We start from the raw sequence: 18352 nt of genomic DNA, 5'->3' as shown, positions 1-18352 counted from the left end.
TATTTGGAGATTAATCCATATCATTGCACGAATCAGTTGTGCATTCTTTGTTCATGGCTGCATGGATTCTACCCTGCAAATTCCACAGTTCTGCTCTTGGGAATTTGGCTCATTTCCAGTTTGGGCTACTACAAACAAACCTGCTTGTGGACATTCATGCACAAGTTTCTGTGTGAACCATATGCTTCTCTTCTGTCAGGTAAATCCTTAGGTGTGGAATGGTTGGTCATAGGCAGCTATGTGTTTCACATTTTAAGAAACTACCAAACTGTCTTTTCAAAGTTATATCCCCACAGGAAGTTTACGAGTGCTCCCACTTTTCTTCCACTCTTCGTATACAAATTTTCTTATTAGCCATACTACAAGGTGTGAACTAGCTTTTCATTGTAGCTTTAATTTGAATTTCATAAATAGCTAGTAATATTGAGCAGATTTTCATGCACTTACTTGACTGGTGTAAAGAGTGCAGTGCCTTTTGGGAAAATGTCTTTTCAAAATCTTTTGCCCATCTTAAAGATTTTCATCTAAGATGTTGAAGTTTTCTTTTTTTAATTTTTTAAAAAGATTGTATTTATTTATTTGACAGAGAGAAAGAGCACAAGCAGGCAGAGTGGCAGGCAGAGGGAGAGGGAGAAACAGGCTCTCCGCTGAGCAGGAAGCCTGATGCAGGGCTTGATCCCAGGACCCTGGGATCAAGACCTGAGCTGAAGGCAGCCACGTAAACAACTGAGCCACTCAGGTGCCCCTAAATTGTTGAATTTTTACACATAAAATGCTTATACTATTCTCTCATTAATCTTTCATTATTTGCAAAATTTGTAGTGATGTCATTTCTCTCATTCTTGATATTGGTAATTTGTGTCTTTTTCCCTTTGCTCTCATTTAGTCTGGCCAGAGGTTTATCAACATTATTGAATTTCTCAAATAGGTGTTTTTGCTTTCAATTTTCCCAATTATTTTTCTCTTTTGTTTTTCATGGATTTTCACTTTGATCTTCATTACTTTATTCTTTTCACTCTGGCTTAACTCACTCTTCCTTTTCTAATTTAAAGCTGGAGGCTGAGGACATTAATCTGAAAGCTTTATTCTTTTCCAGTCTAGATATTTAGTGCAATAAATTTCCCTCCAAGTTCTGCATTAGCAGGATCCCACAAAGTCTGATGTATTTTGTTTTCATTTTCATTCATATAAAGCTACTTTCTAATTTCCCTTTTGATTACTTTTTGATCCGAGAGCTTACTTAGAAGTAAGTGCCTCATTGGGCACCTGGGTGCCTCAGTGAGTTAAAGCCTCTGCCTTCAGCTCGGGTCATGATCTCAGGGTCCTGGGATTGAGCCCCACATCGGGCTCTCTGCTCAACGGGGAGCCTGCTTCCCCCTCTCTCTCTGCCTGCTTCTCTGCCTGCTTGTGATCTCTGTCAAATAAATAAATAAATAAATCTTAAAAAAAAGAAGTAAGTGTCTTATATAATTTCCAGATATTTAGAAATCTTCTAGATTTCTTTCTAATATTTTTCTTTTGATTCCACTGTGGTCAAAGAAAATACTTAGAAAGATTAGAGTCCTTTTATTATTGAGACTTACTTGATGGACCAGAAAAATGACACAACCCAGTCAATGCGCTGAGCTAACTTGACAAGAATATGTATTCTGCTAGAGTCAGATAGAGTATTTCATAGAGACAATCAAGTCCAGCCAGTTGATGGTTTTGCTCAAGTCTACTAATATCTTTGCTGATTTTTTACTTCTTCCATTAATTATTAATAGATGTGTTCTGAAATATTCAACCATATTGTGAATTTGTCTGTTTTTCCTTCAGATTCTATAAGTTGTTGCTTTATGAATTGATGGCCCTGTTATTAGGACCATAAACATTTAGGTAGTTATGTCTTCTTGATTAGTTGGCCGCTTTATCATATGACATGATTTTTTTTTTAATCATTGGTAATATTTTTTGCTCTTAAATTTTCTCTGATAATTGAAAAGCCTTTCCCTCTTTCATTGGCCTTAGCATTGTTTATCTTTTCCATCCCTTTACCTCTAATCTATTATTTGTATCTTCATACGTAAAATACATAATTTTCTGTTTCCAGAGTATAGTTAGATTGCATGGCTTTTTTTGTTTGTTTTTGTTTTGCTTTGTTTTGTTTGTGTATCCTATTTGATCTTTTAATTTTACTGCGTACACCACTTCCATGTAATGTGATTATCGATAAGTTGGAGTGTAAGTCTATCATCTTGTAATAAATTTCTACTAATTCTATTTGTTCTTTCCTATTTTCTTCTTCTGCCCTTGAATCAATTGAGCATTTTTATGGTACCACTTATTGCATAATATAATAGCATCACAATAATATCCATTTATCTACTGTCAACCTTTATGTAATGTTGCCATACCTCTTAGTTCTACAAAAGTTATGAAGACCAGATATATTGTTATTATTTTGGAAACCAGCTCTGTTATCTTGAGCAAGCTATTTAATCTCTAGAAGATTCCTTTTTTTTCTTTTCCCTTTGAGGAATAAGGGCAATAATTCCCATGAAAGTTATTTTTAATAAATAAATCAGATAATGCACTTGAAATAATTAATACAGTGATTGACATATAGGAATTTAAAAATGCTTATAAAATTTATGATTAATTTACTATGTGAGCTGTTCCAGATGGGATGCTATAAAACACTGATTTTCGGAAGTCATATGAGTACACACATATATGGATTTTCTGTTCAAGAAAGTAGGCCACCTGCATTGGTCATATAGTGGTGAGCATAGCTGCCTTCCAAGAAGGGAAGCCACCTGAATTTCAGTGCACACAATTCTGAGTCTGTGTACCTTGCAGCACTGCAACCACACAAAGGAAAGTGCCTGGTAGTAATGAGAATAGAGTTGGTTATCCTCTCCAATATTTTTCAACAAAATCTATGAGTCCTTTTCCAACCTACAAATAAGAGTGGGGATTTCCTTTTTTTAATTTTTAATTTATTTTGCTATTTTTTTTCTTCTTAACAATCCAACCCCTCATTGCAGCAATGAGGTTAATTACTATTGGGTGTGGCTGTGGTCCAGGAGAGTAGTGGTGTGACAGGTCATTGACTTGTTCATTGTTATTCATCTCGTGTTTCTTTTGTTAATGACTCTTGTTGGGACTCTGGAAATTTCTCTCTCTGATTTTCTTTTACCTTCTCCACTGTAGAAACAGAGATTTCTCTAAAACAAACCAATGCTCTCATAGGGTTGCATACTTTTCCCTCCTGCTTTTCAGAGGAAGAAATTAGCCAGAAGGCAGAAGTTCTTTAACTACTTTGGATCTGAATAACAATAGTGACCACTAGAGACACAGTACCCAGAGCTTGGCTAATGCAAAAGTGGAAAATAAATTTAAAGCCTGAAAATTCCCAGGAGGTTAGGGCAGGAGGCTTGGACAATTGATTAGTGTTCTTTGCTGAGGATCTTTTAAGAACTACTTCTGGGAAAACAATGCCTGTAAAGTTCAAAATCAAAAAGTTCTTATGATCTCTTCTCAGTCTGTATTTGGCTCTTGGAGAACAAATGACTTGCAGGCAGGCGTACACCTGAAAGACCTGACTTCTAGGGCATAGATGTGTAGGATGCTTTAGCAGACAATCCAAAATACTCTTGTTTACTTCTAAGTATGAACGGGGGTCAGGGAATTATATCTGTATTTAAAATCTTAGATCACCTTCTTGTGAACTGGACACATATTTCTCTGTGAATCAGGATAGTTTGCAGTGGTATTTATATTTTCACCCACTTTGCAAAAGGATAGGACTTTCCTTCCTACAAATTCAAGGAAAGTGATAATAATAGATATTTTTAGAGAATTTACTGAGATTTGTTTGAATCAGTGCTTTCCAGTCTCACATTTTCAGATGTAAATGCCAGTGAAGGGTTAGCAAACTATGTAACTAAAGGGGGCATATGTGTGATCAAGACATTTTCCTGACTAACTGAAAACCTGAAGACCATGCACGACTGATGCTCAGGTAATCACACTTACAACCTCCTGTTTTGGGCTCATCGGATCTACTTGACACTTATTCTGTTATCTTAAGGATTATACCTTCTGGTTGGTGTATTAAAATTTAAGCAAGAGTTAAAAAAAAAAAAGCAATATTTAGTTTATATTGTATAGTATAAACAGAATTTGTGTTTTTGAAAAATGCATGCAAAAATAATAAAATCTTTAGGCTGCCAGTGACTTTCCAGCCTACAATCTTGAAGAAAATCCCAGCCTTGAAATTAGCATCTCTTCAATTTTTTTAGATTCACCTGAATCAGGTAAAGTAAGTTTGTAATAAGGCACATGTTAAGTACATCAATAGAAATGTATATATTTAGTATATACAAATATACTAATTATTAATTAATTTAATTACCCTGGTTTACCTATAAGAGAATGCCATTTTACAAAGCTGGTGGTAACTCATAAGGAAAGAACAGGACTGTTAAGCAGACTACAAAATTACAAACTGGCTTTTTTATTTAATTTTGGTAGCATGGAAAAAGACTATTCATTTAAAATTAAGTGTTAAGGGGCACCTGGGTGGCTCAGTGGGTTAAGCCTCTGCCTTCAGCTCGGGTCGTGATCTCGGGGTCCTGGGATCGAGCGCCGCATCCCTCTCTCTGCTTGCCTGTATGCCTGCTTGTGATTTCTCTCTCTGTCAAATAAATAAATAAAAAATCTTTTAAAAAATTATGGGAGAACTATAACTTGTATACAATTTTGAGGATACGACTTGATGTTTTCATGTTAAAAAGGGAGACTAGTGGGGCACCTGGGTGGCTCAGTTGTTAAGCTCCTGTTTTCGAATCACTTCATGATCTCAGGGTCCTGGGATTGAGCCCCACATCAGGCTCCCTGCTTGGCAAGTCTACTTCTCCTTCTTCCCCTCACTACTTGTGTTCCTTCTCTCACAAGAATGTCTTCAATTTCCATTAGTGTCTTTTTCTTTCTTTATTTACATTATGAAGTTTAATTGCTATGGAGTTTACCGGCTTGGGTCATGATCCTGGGTCCTGGGTTCGAGCCCCGCGTCGGGCTTTCTGCTCGGCGGGGAGTCTGCTTCCTCCTCTCTCTCTGCCTGCTTCTCTGCCTGCTTGTGATTTCTCTCTGTCAAATAAATAAATAAAATCTTAAAAAAAACCAAAAACAAAACAAAAAAAAAACATTCTTTTACACTCGGACGCCTGGGTGGCTCAGTGGGTTAAAGCCTCTGCCTTTGGCTCTGGTCTTCTCTGGGATCAAGCCCCACAGGGAACTCTCTGCTCAGCAGGGAGCCTGCTTTCTCCTCTCCTCTCTCTCTGCCTGCCTCTCTGCCTGCTTGTGATCTCTGTCTGTCAAATATATAAATTAAAAAAAAAAAACCTTTAAAACATTCTTTTACACTATAATTTAAGTTAGAAATATACATATTTGGGGCGCCTGGGTGGCTCAGTGGGTTAAAGCCTCTGCCTTCGGCTCAGGTCATGATCCTGGGGCCCTGGGATCGAGCCCCGCATAGTGCTCTCTTCTCAGCAGGGAGCCTGCTTCCCTTCCTCTCTCTCTGCCTGCCTCTCTGCCTACTTGTGATCTCTGTCTGTCAAATAAATAAATAAAATCTTTAAAAAAAAAAGAAATATACATATTTTTCTAATTATTTTTCAAAATTTCACTGACAAAAGAAATCTACTTTTTTAATATTTTCAACTATTTTTGCCTTATAACATAGCTAGCACGATAGGTTTCTCAAGCTCAATCAATAGTACACACCCCACACCCACCTTTATAGTTCAAAGAATATTATTTCCAATCCTAATCACCCAACTCACAATTTAAGCAGATGTGTTTTTGTTTCTCTTTTTTTAAATGCAATTACCTTCCTCCATCCTCTGTCTCCAGCCAGTTTAGGAGGAAGTTCCATAACTTGTGGAGAAATGGAACTTTACCTGGAACAGAAGCCTGCCGTGACTAAAGAACACAATGGAAAATGATATGTAAAATAAATATCCTGCATTAAATTAATGCCACTACTATTTAAATGTTATAAAGAACAGTGGCACAATTTCCTCCTAGAAAATAGTAATTTTTAAATCATTATATTTTCAAAATTTAATCAAAAGTACTTTTTAGTATTTCAAAATAAAAGAATATTTGAAAAGATTAAAAAATCATCCCCAAATCAGTAATGATTCCTAAAGGGAAAAAATGTAATAATATTGATTTATAAATTAACCATTGTGATTTGTTTAATTAGGTTCATATTTTGTTAGTAGGTTTTATATGATTGTGTTTATATTGTCAATGTTTTCATCCAAATTTTTTTTCTTTTTCAGATGCTCAGTTATTTGTGCATAACCCACAATTTATGGAAAGTCAGAGAAACATCTCAGAATTCATCCTTTTGGGACTTTCTTATAACCAGAACATACAAAAATTTTGCTTTGTTTTCTTCTTATTTTGTTATGTTTCCGTCTTGGTGGGAAATCTCCTAATTCTTGTCTCTGTTCGATGCAGTGACCTTTTTTACCAAGCGATGTACTATTTCCTCAGCCACTTATCCTTTATGGACATTTGCTACACCTCCTGTGTGACACCCAAACTGATTGGTGACCTGCTACTGGCTAGAAAAACCATCTCTTATGATAACTGCATGTTGCAGGTCTTTGCCTTGCACTTCCTAGGAATGATTGAAATCCTCATTCTTACAGTCATGGCCTTTGATCGCTACGTTGCCATCTGCAAACCTCTCCACTACCTGCTCATCATGAACAGGACAAGGTGCCATCTCCTAGTCTTGGCTGCGTGGGCTGGCGGGGCTCTCCATTCTTTTTCTCAGTTTTCTCTGATAATCGGGTTGCCCTTCTGTGGCCCCAGTGAAATCAATCACTACCAATGTGATATCTTCCCTCTGCTGAAAGTTGCCTGCCCTGATACCTACATCATTGGTGTCCTTGTGGTTGCCAATTCAGGAATGGTCACTTTAGTAACCTTTGTTCTCTTGTTTGGGTCTTATGTTGTTATATTACTGAGTTTAAGAAATCTCTCAGCTGAGGGAAGACGCAAAGCTCTTTCTACCTGTGGGTCTCATATCACTGTGGTCATATTATTTTTTGGACCTTCAATATTTGCCTACCTTCAACCTCCTACCACTTTCCCTGAGGACAAAATATTTGCACTATTTTACACCATCATTGCTCCTATGTTCAATCCCCTAATCTATACTCCGAGAAATACAGAGATGAAAAAAGCCATGAGAAGCGTTTGGTGTCAAAGGATATTGTCAGAAGAAAAACACAATTGACTTGTCCTACTCAATAAATGCTAAAATCTTCAGGCAGAAGCAAAAATGAACTTGAAATCAGAGATCCCTGATCATTCAGATCATTGAAACCAAACTTTTCACTTAATGAATGTTGGAGATGACAAGCTGAGGAATTATGAGTAAGGTGACAATTTTACTAGTGGAACTGGGATTGGGTAGGAACATAAGTATATTAAAAATATTCTAGGCTAAAGGAATGACGGTGGCCATGTCACATACAGTAAGCATTTCTGAAGCTGTGAGGCTGCTTGTGAACTTCAATATTTGTTTGCATATGAAATTTATAGATTTGACAACATTTTGTGATTCTGTAGAGATGGAGATTAAAAGTGGTTTTCAGAAATTAAAAAAGATTTTTTTTTCGTTATTGAACTTTATTTTCTGTAGGATATTCATCTAAGTCTTATGTGAAATAAATTATGTGATGAAAAAAATCCATGCAGATAATTTGGTTCTAAACCAAAGAAAAAGCAAAGAAAAAGGGGTGCTCATATTTGCCCTGTGGGAGCTGCTGCACCCCCTCCCCCACATCTCCCTTAACGTGTCATAGATAGGGACAAAGGGATAGGGGGAAATTTTCATTTCTGTTGTCATGTTTATTGCATCACAGATACTCACAATGTGGAAAGACAAGATGAGAAAAGTAGTAGAGCATATCCCATTCCAGTAGAGCTGGGTTAGTTGAGTGACCTCAAAACTGTGCGTTTGGGAGAAACTGCACATATCAGCTTGCCTTGTCATGTAGACCTGAGAAATGCATTCCATTTCCAACCTGATGGACAAGGAATAGGGCCAACTGAACTTTTTCAAGATAGAAATTTTCCTTCAATATAATTCTATATATATATATATTTTTCATCTTAAAGTGAGAAAGGAAGTAATAAAAGAAAACACAGTTTTTTGTGAAATTAAAAGATATACTACCATCACCCATGAATAGAACATATTGTCTGTAGGTATTTTGGAGAAAAATTTCCCAAGAAAACCAGAAAACAATGTAAGAAAATATTTTTTAGGGGCACCTGGGTGGCTCAGTGGGTTAAAGCCTCTGCCTTCAGCTCAGGTCGTGATCCCAGGGTCCTGGGATCGAGCCCCGTATTGGGCTCTCTGCTCAGTGGAGAACCTGCTCCCTCCTCTCTCTCTCTCTCTGCCTGCCTCTCCACCTACTTGTGATCTCTCTCTCTCTCTGTCAAATAAATAAAATCTTAAAAAATATATGTATTTTTTATCATCAATAGAATGCAAATAATAAGGATCTTTATGAAAAAGAATTGACATTCAAAAGAAGATTGGTAATGGTATAATACTATCAAGGGAGTTATTTCTAAAACATGAAGAATATTTAAAAACAAAATGCAATAGAATTAAAAAATTAATTTTAACAGCAACATAAAACGAAGGGGAAAGTGGGGCACTTGGGTAGCACAGTGGGTTAAGCATCCAACTCTTGATTTTGGCTCAGGTTGTGATTTTGGGGGCGTGAGATCAACCCTGCTTTCAAGCTCCACACTCTGCATGGAGTCTGCTTGAAACTCTCTCGCCTTTCCCTCTGTCCCTCCCACTTGTACTCTCTTTCTCTCTAAAATCAATAAATCTTTTTTAAAAAATGAAGGGGCAGAAATGGGAGAGAAAATGATAAGAAATGCAAATTGTAGCACATTTATATGTGAGAAAAATCACATAAATTACAACTTCGACAAATTATTAGGAAAAAATTAATATTGTGGTTGCTTAAACTACATCACTGGTACCACATAGTAAAAGACAGTGTAGAAATATCTACAGATTTTGAGAGAAAAAGAATGAGAGTGATAAGTCTTACTCTTAGTCCTATTGTCTTTCATTAATGCAAAAAATAAAAAGATACTTTCATATCAGCTTAATATTTATTACCCATAAGTTCTCTTGGAGCAAATGTTTTACTTTATTAAAAAGTTTCATAACACCATAAGTGATTAATCTTTATAAAAATCTTAAAGGAAAGTCAGAATATAAATAATTGGTAGATTTTGTCTTCATCCTCAAGAATCATCTTAATGGCACTTAGGGAGAAGAAAGAGCATCAAACCAGGAGTCCTACACTTTGATTCGCATGTCAGTCTACCATTTTGTAATGGCTTGACTCTTGTTCATATCAGCAAACAACTAGCATTTTATATTCTTCATTTACAATACAAAACTGGTAAGTAAAGTTATTAATGTCACTTAAACATGAAATGATAAATTGAAATTGCATTTGAGAAATTGATTAGTGGCTAAGACTCATGGGATAGCTATTACTTAAGACATTAATCATCTACAACAGAAGTCATATGACTATTTCCATATTCTTTTCTCAATGGTGCTGTCTTCATGATGCTCTCTTCTTGACCGTCTTCTAGAAGAAAGGAACACACAGAGAAGATACTATGTTATTTAGAAAAACTTAATTTATAATAAATTCTCCCAAACTGCTAAAATCAACATTTAACTATACAAGATAGGCAGCTAGCAAATGCACGTTTAATTACCTTTGGAGTTGCCCAGATTCTATCCAAACTTAACGTATCCAAAATGAATTTTGTGAATAAACACAGCTAGACTTTTTACAATACGTCACAGCAGCTTTTATCAAGAGCATAGTCTTCTTTGAACAACTTTCTTCCTGCTGTGCTTTATGAGTGAATATTAACTCATTCATCATTTCTAAGTCATAGCCCATTTATGGTACATTGACCTCTTAAGTGCTACCATAACTATTAAGACTTTTGTAATGACACCTCCACATTGGAGGACAGTAAGCCTATGGGAGGAAATGCTCTTCCTTGGTGAGGAACTAAAGCTAGAAAGATTTAGGGGTAGGGGTTGCAAGCAGAGCCTGGAGATGATGCCCTGGTTTGGAGGTGACTGGGAGCTCAATGGGCATCCATCCATGGGAGTTCTGGGCTGAGAATAGGAATAATGGTGAAAATATGCCACAGACTGGGGAAGGTTTCTTTGAGTAAAGTGTTAGAATGCCTTAAATCAGGTTTCGGTGGGGCGACCTAGGTCAAAGGGTAGAAACTTCCAGTTAGGAGAAGAATCAGTTCTGAGGACCTAACCACAATATGGTGATGACAGTTAATAATACAGTTTTGTCTACTTCAAAGCTGCTAAGAGTAGAGCATTCTTGCCACACACACAGAGTAGTGAACTATATAAAGGGATGGTAATAATATATTCATAATAATTCCACAATGTATATGCATATAAAATCATCACACTGTCCACCTCAGATATACACAATATATTTGTCAATGATTCTTCAATAAGGTTTAAAAAATAAACAAAAACAACAACAACAACAACAAAAAAAAACCAGATCTCCTTAGGAGAGTGGGAATAGACCAGACCAAAATGAAACACCTAGACTTGCTTTCAAGTTAATTCTTTGGAGGCAAACCCAACTTCACACTCTACCCTGGGTCGCTTCAGTGCCTTGAATATGGTTTTAGAGTTGTCTCACTATGTATTCTTCTCATATTTAACTTGTGAAATAGAATACACAAAGACACTTAGAGAGAGAGAGAGATGAAGGCTGGGGTTGGGGTAGAGAACTGAACAGGAAATACCCCTGTAATCTCCATATGAATCAAAAGTAGAACACGGCTACCATCTCCACAGTCAACCATCCTGTCCTCACCGCTCCCCTTCCCAGAACTAAATATTCTCTTGACATTGATCTGCAATATCCTCCTTGCCTAGTGACCTTAGTCAGTCAAGTATTTTTCTTAGGCATTACAGAGTTTTCTTGTGGGTCAAATAAGAACACAGTGAGTCTTTGTGAAGATTAAACAGGAGCACTTAGTGTATGACACCCAGCAAACCCTCATTTAAAGATTTTCAAATGTAAATTTTGTTCAAATGCAAATTTTCTTTTTCAAATAACTTTTTAAAAATGTTCTAAATCAGGGGCACTTCAGTGGTTCAGTCCCTTAAGCGTCCAACTCTTGATTTCTACTCAGTTCCTGATCTCAGGGTCCTGGGATCAAGCCCTGGGTCAGTGGGGAGTCTGCTTGAGGTTTCTCTCCCTTTCCCTCTGCCCCTTCCCATGCTCGTGCTCTTTTTCAGTCTGTTTTTAAAAATAAATCTTTAGTTTTCTCTAAGCTAAAAATAATACAAAATAATACTAAGCTCTATTAGTTTATAATTTTCCCAGAAATTTACCTACATACTTGGAAGTACTCTATAACTCATTGTCATTCTCTTACAGACTCTAATAAAGATGGTATTTGAGGAGAGATGAAGATCATTACCTACCATGAGGGCCAAGGCTGTCTAAACTTCTGTCAGTTTATGGAGATCAGAGAAAGGATTAGGCCCTCAAGTTTGTTTTCATCACAGAATTCCTTAAGTGCAGGAAAATATGGTCCCTGGGGCCCAGGAGCAATTTCTAATGACAAATTCCTAAATGGCATGCAACATTAATTGTGGCTTGCACACTGTTTATAATCCGGATCCGATCCTAGCTGCACTTTGTCAACTTAGATCTAAAGGAAATCAACCTGGTGAACTTCTATTTGGGAAGGTAAATCCAAACTTCTTGGAAAGAATAGTGCTCTAGGATAAGAGAAATGTAATTTATAATGCACTCTCTATAAAGTATTAATTAATCATGTGAGCTTGGACATCTCTAGGGGTAATTTTAATGATGAAAATATAGATTGTGATTTGTTCCCTTTGGATATAAAATTATTCCATTAGACTTCCAACTGTCGCTCTGAATATATGACTCATTGTGGGAATGTTGGTTGAGTGATGTCAGTTGTCTCTAAAATAATACCAGCTTTCTTTCTGTGAATGGCTGATGAGTTCTACTGAGTGAAATGTGAATTCAAGAAGCTGACATGAAATGCTCTGGACAGTAGGTGAATGACCAGGACACTGGAAGGAAGAAGTAGGAATGGATCCAGAAAACGTGAAAGAACATGAGGTGAATTATTTCTTTTCCCTTCCCATTATCCTGCCTGACTGTGTGAGATCCGCTAAGTATATTTTTGCCTCCACTGCACAGCTAGCTGACTGACTTTCAGTTAAAGTTGAATACAGGCATCTTCTCTGAATTTTGTAGACTATCTTGTTTTGAGGTTGAGGCAGTGATAAATTCGAAGTACTACCCATTGAAAGTGCCGTGCGACATTCTAAGAGACAGGCAGACAGCAACGGGGAGTGATGCATAGGGGGATGACAAATTTCAAATTACAAAAACAAAAAAAAAAAAGGCCAAAAATAAAACTTTTTTAGAACTTGTTGGGGAGGGGGGCTGAAAAAGAATTGATTAAGAAAATGCGATTCACAGGTTGCTAGGAAAGTGATAAAGCCCAAATTGAAAGGACCAACTCCCTGCACTAACCCTATCATGATTATTGATAACTCCTTCCTGAAAACAAACAAACTCCAAGAATTCAAGAACTAAGTTAACCTATGACCCTACGCAGGTCACCCAAAAAATCAAATGAAAATATCTCAAAACTTGAGTCTCTGTTTATCTTATCTCTGTTTATTTTGTTGCCTGCCCTTGTTTCCGGGAATAAGCCTTAGGACAATAATTTCATTTATGGAGTATTTTATTTATAGACCATTTGAAATCACTGAAGCTATTTATTTTAATTATTTACAAACATTTGCTGGGTATTGGTTAAATAAATGGTAGCCTGTATTTGGCAAGATATAGGACAAAGATAAAATAATTAGAAATATTTATCAAGTCCATACAATGTACTGGGTGACTTTCACATTTTATCTCACAGCAGTCTCAGGAGGTAGATGTACCCACCAGTGATGTACTTATCTATTGCCAATACGATGATCTGAGAAAAACACAGTACATGTCAAAGATCGTACAGATTGGGGATACCTGGCAAGAATTGAAAGCTTAATTTGTGTAAACACCTTTTAGTATTTCAAGACAGAATATAAGACTGTCTCTCTGTCCTTCGGAAACTTAGGATCACAAAACTTAAGACTATATTAGGTTTAGTTTGGCATAAATTAAAAACGAAAATATTGGGGTCAGTGAGGCACTCGTTTAAGTCCTTAAGAGTATCCAATACCTATTGAGTATTCACTATGTATCAGTAACTATGCTAAGTACATAATGTTTTGCTAAGTATGTTACTAAATGAGACATGTTGTTTCAGATTGTCAGACTCTACTAATTATGTCTGTGGTCTTGGGCTAATTACTTAATTTCTCTATGACTCAGTTTCATTTTTTTAAATGAGCTTATTAGAAATATTTACTTCTCAGAATTATTGGGAGAATTTAAAAAGTTTATGTTATGCATGTGGGATGCTCAAATTGCAAGCTTATATACAAATTATTAAACCTACTGATAGTGTAGTAAAGTAATGAAACGAGGCCATACGCTCATTCATAACAAACCCAGAATTTATTATATTCATTATGATCAAGGTTTTTCAAAACTTTGACAATAGCAGAGAGCCCAAAGTTTAAGCAAAATCTTAACTGAAAGATATAAATCATCAAGACTAAATTTGTTTTTTAAGAAGGGGACTCTAGAACAAGTGAACACAAGTTCCTACGGTGAGGGAAGAACTACAGCAGGGAGTAAATGATGACCTCTTTCTTCTAACCACTGCTCTTACAGAGGGACTATCTGTGGCTGGAGTAGCATATCCAAGGACATGACAAGATTTAGTGCATTTTATTCCCTAAGAATAAATTGCATTCTCTAAAATAATAGAGATTTTTTATTCTCTATTCTCACTCTTTGTAATTGGGCTACATATGCAGGAGAGAGGAACAGATTGAGATTGCAGTTTTGTTTGAATATTTTCTGCATTTTATAGACTAAAATAGTTTGTCATAATTTATTATCTCATTTTGTCATCTGCATATCAAGATTAGAATGGCTGAAATGGTTTAAGGATCATGATTTTGGAGGTTATCTGGTTTTGCATGAAATAATTAGGTAATTGGAGGAAAGGCATCTTTAACATTAAATTTCTTCTGTTCCAGGTATGGACTCAGGCTCTAAATTCAGAAAACTCTGATTTCAAATGCTGGTTTGCTAAATACTAGTTAGGTGATCTAGGAAATCTTCAACTAATTGTTATCTCTGTAAGGTATTAGCACTCTTGTACGTGCATCACACTGATCTTAATACCATATTCATTTAGATAGTATTTTTTTCAAAGTTCTCACACATCTATTTCTAAATTTGAAACTCATAACTCTGATTTATTTAGGGAACAAATAATTTGCTTATGTTTTAGACAAACAAAAGTGTTGAGGAAAATGAAGTTTGGACTTCACACTGAAAATTGATGACTGAGTTGACAATAGAAATCAGAGGTCCTCTTGCACTCTAAAATTAAGAAGACAGAGTGGCACCTGGTGGTTCAGACTTCTAAGCATCAACTCCTTCGTTTTGGCTTTAAGTCATGATCTCAGCTTCTGAGATCAGGCTCTGTGCTCAGTGGGAAGTCAGCTTGGGGATTCACTCCCTTTCTCTTTGCCCCTCCCCGTTCCTGTGCTCTTTCCTAAATAAATAAATAAATAAATAAGTAAATAAATCTTTAATGAAATAATATTGAGAAGCTAGAAATATATGTGGTGGTTCCTACTTGATGAACCACACGATATTGTGGAACGGTGAAATGAAAAAAAAAGAAAAAAGGGCAAATGAAGCATTATCTGTTGACTCAAGTTTGGAGAAAATAGGAAATTGAACCACATATTTAGCATTACAGTTTTGTTATAGGGTTATACCACATTTCATCAGTTGAAAATTTAATTTTGTATCAAATGAAGACAGAATGATGGGCTTTACCTACATATTCTAACAATTAATTTGCATAGAGGATTAATTTCAGGTATGTAGTAGAATTTTCTTGGTTAATTTTGGGGAAGGGGAAAAAGAAGAACAATTCAGGTGGTTGTGTATTTGTATGCACATGATTGAGATAATGGTTTTATTTATGTCCATCCAAAGGAACAAGCAATTACTTTAAAAAATGACCGAACAGGGGCTGCCTGGGTGGCTCAGTGGGTTAAGCCTCTTCCTTCAGCTCAGGTCATGATCTCAGGGTCCTGGGATCGAATCCCACATCAGGCTCTCTGCTAGACAGGGAGCCTGCTTCCTCCTCTCTCTCTCTCTCTCTCTCCACTTGTGATCTCTCTCTGTCAAATAAATAAAATATTTTTAAAAAAATGACCAAACAAGTATTTCAAATATTATTTTTAAAATAATGTGTTTATTTATAGGTAAGAAGAAATTTTCATGGCATCATTGGAGGCATGAAAACTAACTTTTCAATGATTCTAGCTAAGCTAATTCTAAATCTTAAAATTGTACCAAAGAAATAAATTAATTTGTTTTAAGGCCCCATTACAAAGGAATTTTATATTTGACAGGTGATACAGTTAACTTAATCTCTAAAAGAGGGTGATGAGGGGAGAATTTAAAAATTAATTGATGAGAAACTGTAGCAACAAGATTAGGGCAGAAGATATATCAAAACTTCTAAAGAAAGATGGTAAATATTAATGATGCCTTTTGAGGTCAAAAATTAACAGAAAAAACAATTGTATCATGGGTTACCAATTCAATGTTATTTTTTCATTAGCACTGAGACTTTACCTAAGTTAGCAGAAGCTATGGTCAACTGCAATTAAATTGCCTGTCTCTTCACATATCAAATCCTGTAGGTTCAATATAATTGGTGAATGATGAAGAAACTGAAGCTATCTTCATTAATTCTATGTATCTTCTATATACTGTTTATTTATTTTTTTTAATTTTTTAAGATTTTCTTTAAGTAATCTCTATGCCCTACATGGGGCTCAAACTCACAACATCACGATTAAGAGTTTCATGTTCCACTAAGCCAGCCAGGTGTCCCTGTATTTTCTACATACTTTTAATTAAAATCAATTCTATTTAGAACTAGGAGATTGATTAGGTTAGTACAGATCTCAAAGTTACCTTCCTGCTCAAAATAATTTTATGGCATTGAAATTTCATTTTCTGGGGCGTCTGGGTGGCTCAGTGGGTTAAAGCCTCTGCCTTCGGCTCTTGTCATGATCCCAAGGTCCTGGGATCGAGCCCTGCCTTGGGCTCTCTGCTTAGCAGGGAGCCTGCTTCCTCCTCTCTCTCTGCCTGCCTCTCTGCCTACTTGTGATCTCTCTCTGTCAAATAAATAAATAAAATCTTAAAAAAAATAAAAATAAATAAAATTTCATTTTCTACAGGGAGCCATATTTACTTGACTTCATTATTGACAGCTTTACTGATTAGGTAACACTAGCACTTATACTCTTATGGTTAATAAAGCAAGGGTCATTTCTTGATTTTTTTGAGTTTCTCAACCATTTTGTGTCAAAGTTCAGTCAGATTTTTTTTTATTTTACAAATGAGATAATTTAAATTTTTTTAGAAATTGGTATCCAAAGTCACACACTGGTATAATTAGTAATGGAGGATTGGTCCCAACTGTTTCTCTTCATATAAACATTTTCCTACATTTTTTCTTTGAATTATGCAGCGTCAAGATTCTTTAAGGGTCTGGCAAAAGACATGATTTGGATAAATATCAAAAAGAACTCTGTACTATAATTCAGACCGATGGGAAGAAATTGACTTGTGAATTATGGTACACTGAGTCAGCAGAAAAACCATAAAGGTAAACTGCCTTCCGTTCTTCTTATTAGTTTTATTTTATTTTTTTATATATATATTTTTTATTTTTTAAATTTCTTTTCAGTGTACCAGAATTTTTTGTTTATGCACAACACCCAAGCTTCATGCAATACATGCCCTCCATAATACCTGACACCAGGCTCACCCAACCTCCCACCCCCTAACCCTTCAAAACCCTGAGATTGTTTTTCAGAGTCCTTAGTCTCTCATGGTTTATCACCCCTTCCAATTTCCCTCAACCCTCTTCGCCTCTCCATCTCCCCATGTCCTCCATGTTATTTCTTATGCTCCACAAATAAGTGAAACCATATGATAATTGACTCTCTCTGCTTGACTTATTTCACTCAGCATAATCTCTTCCAGTCCCGTCCATGTTGCTACAAAAGTTGGGTATTCATCCTTTCTGATGGAGGCATAATACTCCATAGCGTTTATGGACCACATCTTCCTTATCCATTCATCCATTGAAGGGCATCTGGTTCTTTCCACAGTTTGGTGACTGTGGACATTGCTGCTATAAACATAGGGGTACAGATGGCCCTTCTTTTCAGTACATCTGTATCTTTGGGGTAAATACCCAGTAGTGCAATTGCAGGGTCATAGGGAAGCTCTATTTGTAATTTCTTAAGGAATCTCCACATTGTTTTCCAAAGTGTTGCACCACCAACAGTGTAAGAAGGTTCTCCTTTCTCCACATCCTCTCCAACACATGTTCTTTCCTGTCTTGCTAATTTTGGCCATTCTAACTGGTGTAAGGTGGTATCTCAATGTGGTTTTAATTTTAATCTCCCTGATGGCTAGTGATGATGAACATTTTTTCATGTGTCCATTAGCCATTTGCATGTCTTCATTGGAGAAGTGTCTGTTCATGTCTTCTGCCCATTTTTTTTTTTCTTCTGCCCATTTTTTAACATGATTATCTGTTTTGTGTGTGTGGAGTTTGAGAAGATCTTTCTAGATCCTGGATATCAGCCTTTTGTCTGTACTGTCATTTGCAAATATCTTCTCCCATTCCGTGGGTTGCCTCTTTGTTTTGTTGACTGTTTCCTGTGCTGGTCAGAAGGTTTTGATCGTGATGAAGTCCAAAAAGTTCATTTTTGCTTTTTTTTTCCTTTGCCTTTGGAGACATATCTTGAAAGAAGTTGCTGTGGCTGATATCGAAGAGGTTACTGCCTATGTTCTCCTCTAGGATTCTGATGGATTCCTGCCTCACGTTGAGGTCTTTTATCTATTTCGAGTTTATCTTTGTGTATGGTGTAAGAGAATGGTCGAGTTTCATTCTTCTACATATAGCTGTCCAATTTTCCCAGCACCATTTATTGAAGAGACTGTCTTTTTTCCACTGT

The 18352-nt window shown here is 36.2% G+C and overlaps 1 protein-coding gene across 1 annotated transcript; it reads left to right on the top strand.

The window, feature by feature from the left end:
* Positions 1–6367: 6367 nt before the first annotated feature.
* On the top strand, positions 6368–7303 carry LOC111150155 (olfactory receptor 4P4-like). Its single transcript, XM_022507549.1, has one exon. The coding sequence runs from the start codon at positions 6368–6370 to the stop codon at positions 7301–7303; it is 936 nt and encodes a 311-aa protein (XP_022363257.1).
* Positions 7304–18352: the final 11049 nt, after the last annotated feature.

Source organism: Enhydra lutris, unplaced genomic scaffold (assembly GCF_002288905.1).
Source record: "Enhydra lutris kenyoni isolate GAN:26980312 unplaced genomic scaffold, ASM228890v2 scaffoldscaffold22, whole genome shotgun sequence".
Lineage (NCBI taxonomy): Eukaryota > Metazoa > Chordata > Mammalia > Carnivora > Mustelidae > Enhydra > Enhydra lutris.
This window is presented reverse-complemented; position numbering and strand designations above follow the sequence as displayed.

Excerpts from the sequence above, each read along its gene's own strand:
- LOC111150155 (XM_022507549.1), top strand. The coding sequence starts at position 6,368 with ATGGAAAGTCAGAGAAACATCTCAGAATTCATCCTTTTGGGACTTTCT.